General features: G+C 65.3%; 1 protein-coding gene across 1 annotated transcript in view; it reads right to left on the bottom strand.

Moving 5' to 3' along the window:
- The window catches only part of ODAD1 (outer dynein arm docking complex subunit 1), a 27333-nt gene extending 27191 nt beyond the window's left edge, over nt 1–142 (bottom strand). Inside the window, exon 1 of the mRNA XM_045292646.1 lies at nt 50–142. Coding sequence (XP_045148581.1) covers nt 50–125 — 76 coding nt within the window. The 5' untranslated portion in view covers nt 126–142. The remainder of the gene's footprint in view (nt 1–49) is intronic.
- Between the last annotated feature and the right edge of the window lie 1448 nt (nt 143–1590).

Genomic DNA, 1590 nt, shown 5'->3' with positions numbered 1-1590 from the left:
GGGGTGGGGGGAGGAAAAGGGGGGAAGGAAGAAAGAATGCCTGCGTTACCCATTCCCTCCATGAAGGCCTCGCTTTCCTCGGAGCGGGCGCTCATAACGGAGTGTCCCAAGGATATCTTGTCCATCTTGTCCACTCGGGCCCCTGCAGGGGCTGACACACCAGTTCAGACAGCTGGCTGGCTGGGCTCGAGGAGGGGAGGGCGAGGGACTGGGAGGGGGAGCTCTGGCGTCCCCGCACCCCTCCTTGCCACTGGAGCCAGGGTGGGGGTGGGGGGCGGGGGGTGCACAGGACGCTCCCGATGAGGTGTTTAAGGAAGTGGGCTCGCAAATGAGGGGACAACAGGCCGGTTGCTGGGGGTGGTTCAGCCCGGGGTCCTACCTGCTGGGGTGTCCGATTAATCCTTTGTGCTTCAAGCTCACTGTTGTGGTCTGGTTACTGGGGAGATGAGGGGCCAATGAGACCTGGGGACAGCGGCCAGGGAGGGACCAAGGCCTCGGGGGAGGGTTGAGGGCGGGGGCAGTGAGGCGCTGAGTAGAGGGTGCCTGCAAGGCTGGGGGGCGGGGGATCCCCTCTGAAAAGATGGGCAGAGACCCTCTGGAGGAACTGGGCTGGGAGGCTTAGTGAGCTGTGGGATTAGGGCGGGAAGGTTCTTGAGGGGCGGGGCTGTGAGGATGAGGGTAGGTTTTGAGGGATGGAGCTGGGGACGCCTGGGGGGCGGGGCTTAGTTGCAACGAAGGGCGGGACTAGAAAGAGCTTGAGAGGCGGAGCTAGGAGTGTAAGAGAGGGGCGGAGCTGGGGAAGCTTTGAGGGGCGGAACGTGGGCGGGGGTTGCGAAGGCCTTGAGGGGGCGTGGCCGGGAGGACACTGAGGGGCGGGGAGGGACGTGAGGGGCGGGGCGAGACGTGAGGGGCGTTTCCGGAAAGGAGAGACAAGTCCTCTGCGAGGCGAACTTCTAGAAGGCGCTGGGAGCGCTGGGAACTAGGTCTTTCGGGACGGGGTCGGAGGAGTTATCCTGAGGAATCATTAGCAGGGAGGCGGTCCTGAGGCCAGCAAGCGTGGAAGGGAGAGCGCTCACCACTGCCTCAGAGCCCCAGCTCCTCACCACGCATGCGCGCTCAACGGCCTCCAGCGAACCCGCCAAAAACCCTGAGCCAACTGAGGAGTTCGCGCAGCCCCGGAAGTGGGCGGGGCCTCTGGCGCTCCGTGCCACCTCCTCTTTCTGGCCACGCCCCGTCTGGCCACGCCCCCTCGCCCCACCCAGCCGCGCGTTCGGAGACCCGGCGCCGGGCCGCTGCCCACTGCCCACTGCCCACGTGGGCTTTCCCGGGGCGGGCTAGCAGTGGGCGCCGCTCCTTGGAGGCTGGGTGTGCCCGGCGCCTGCGGTTTCCTGTGGGAGGAAGTAGCCCACGGGCGCCCAGCGCCTCTCAGAGGCTCGCCAAAATTCAACCCCACTCGCTCCTCCACCGGAGGGAGACAGGTGAAGCTGTCTGCTCAGCATGAAGATTTACCGTCTTGGAAATGACTCTGCGGTCGTGGGTTCTCATTTTTCCAGGAGTAGACAGCCGCATCATTCTTCCACCGCACCGCTG

This window comes from Echinops telfairi, unplaced genomic scaffold (genome assembly GCF_000313985.2).
Source record: "Echinops telfairi isolate 266 unplaced genomic scaffold, ASM31398v2 ScPeMD7_655;HRSCAF=1070, whole genome shotgun sequence".
NCBI lineage: Eukaryota > Metazoa > Chordata > Mammalia > Afrosoricida > Tenrecidae > Echinops > Echinops telfairi.
This window is presented reverse-complemented; position numbering and strand designations above follow the sequence as displayed.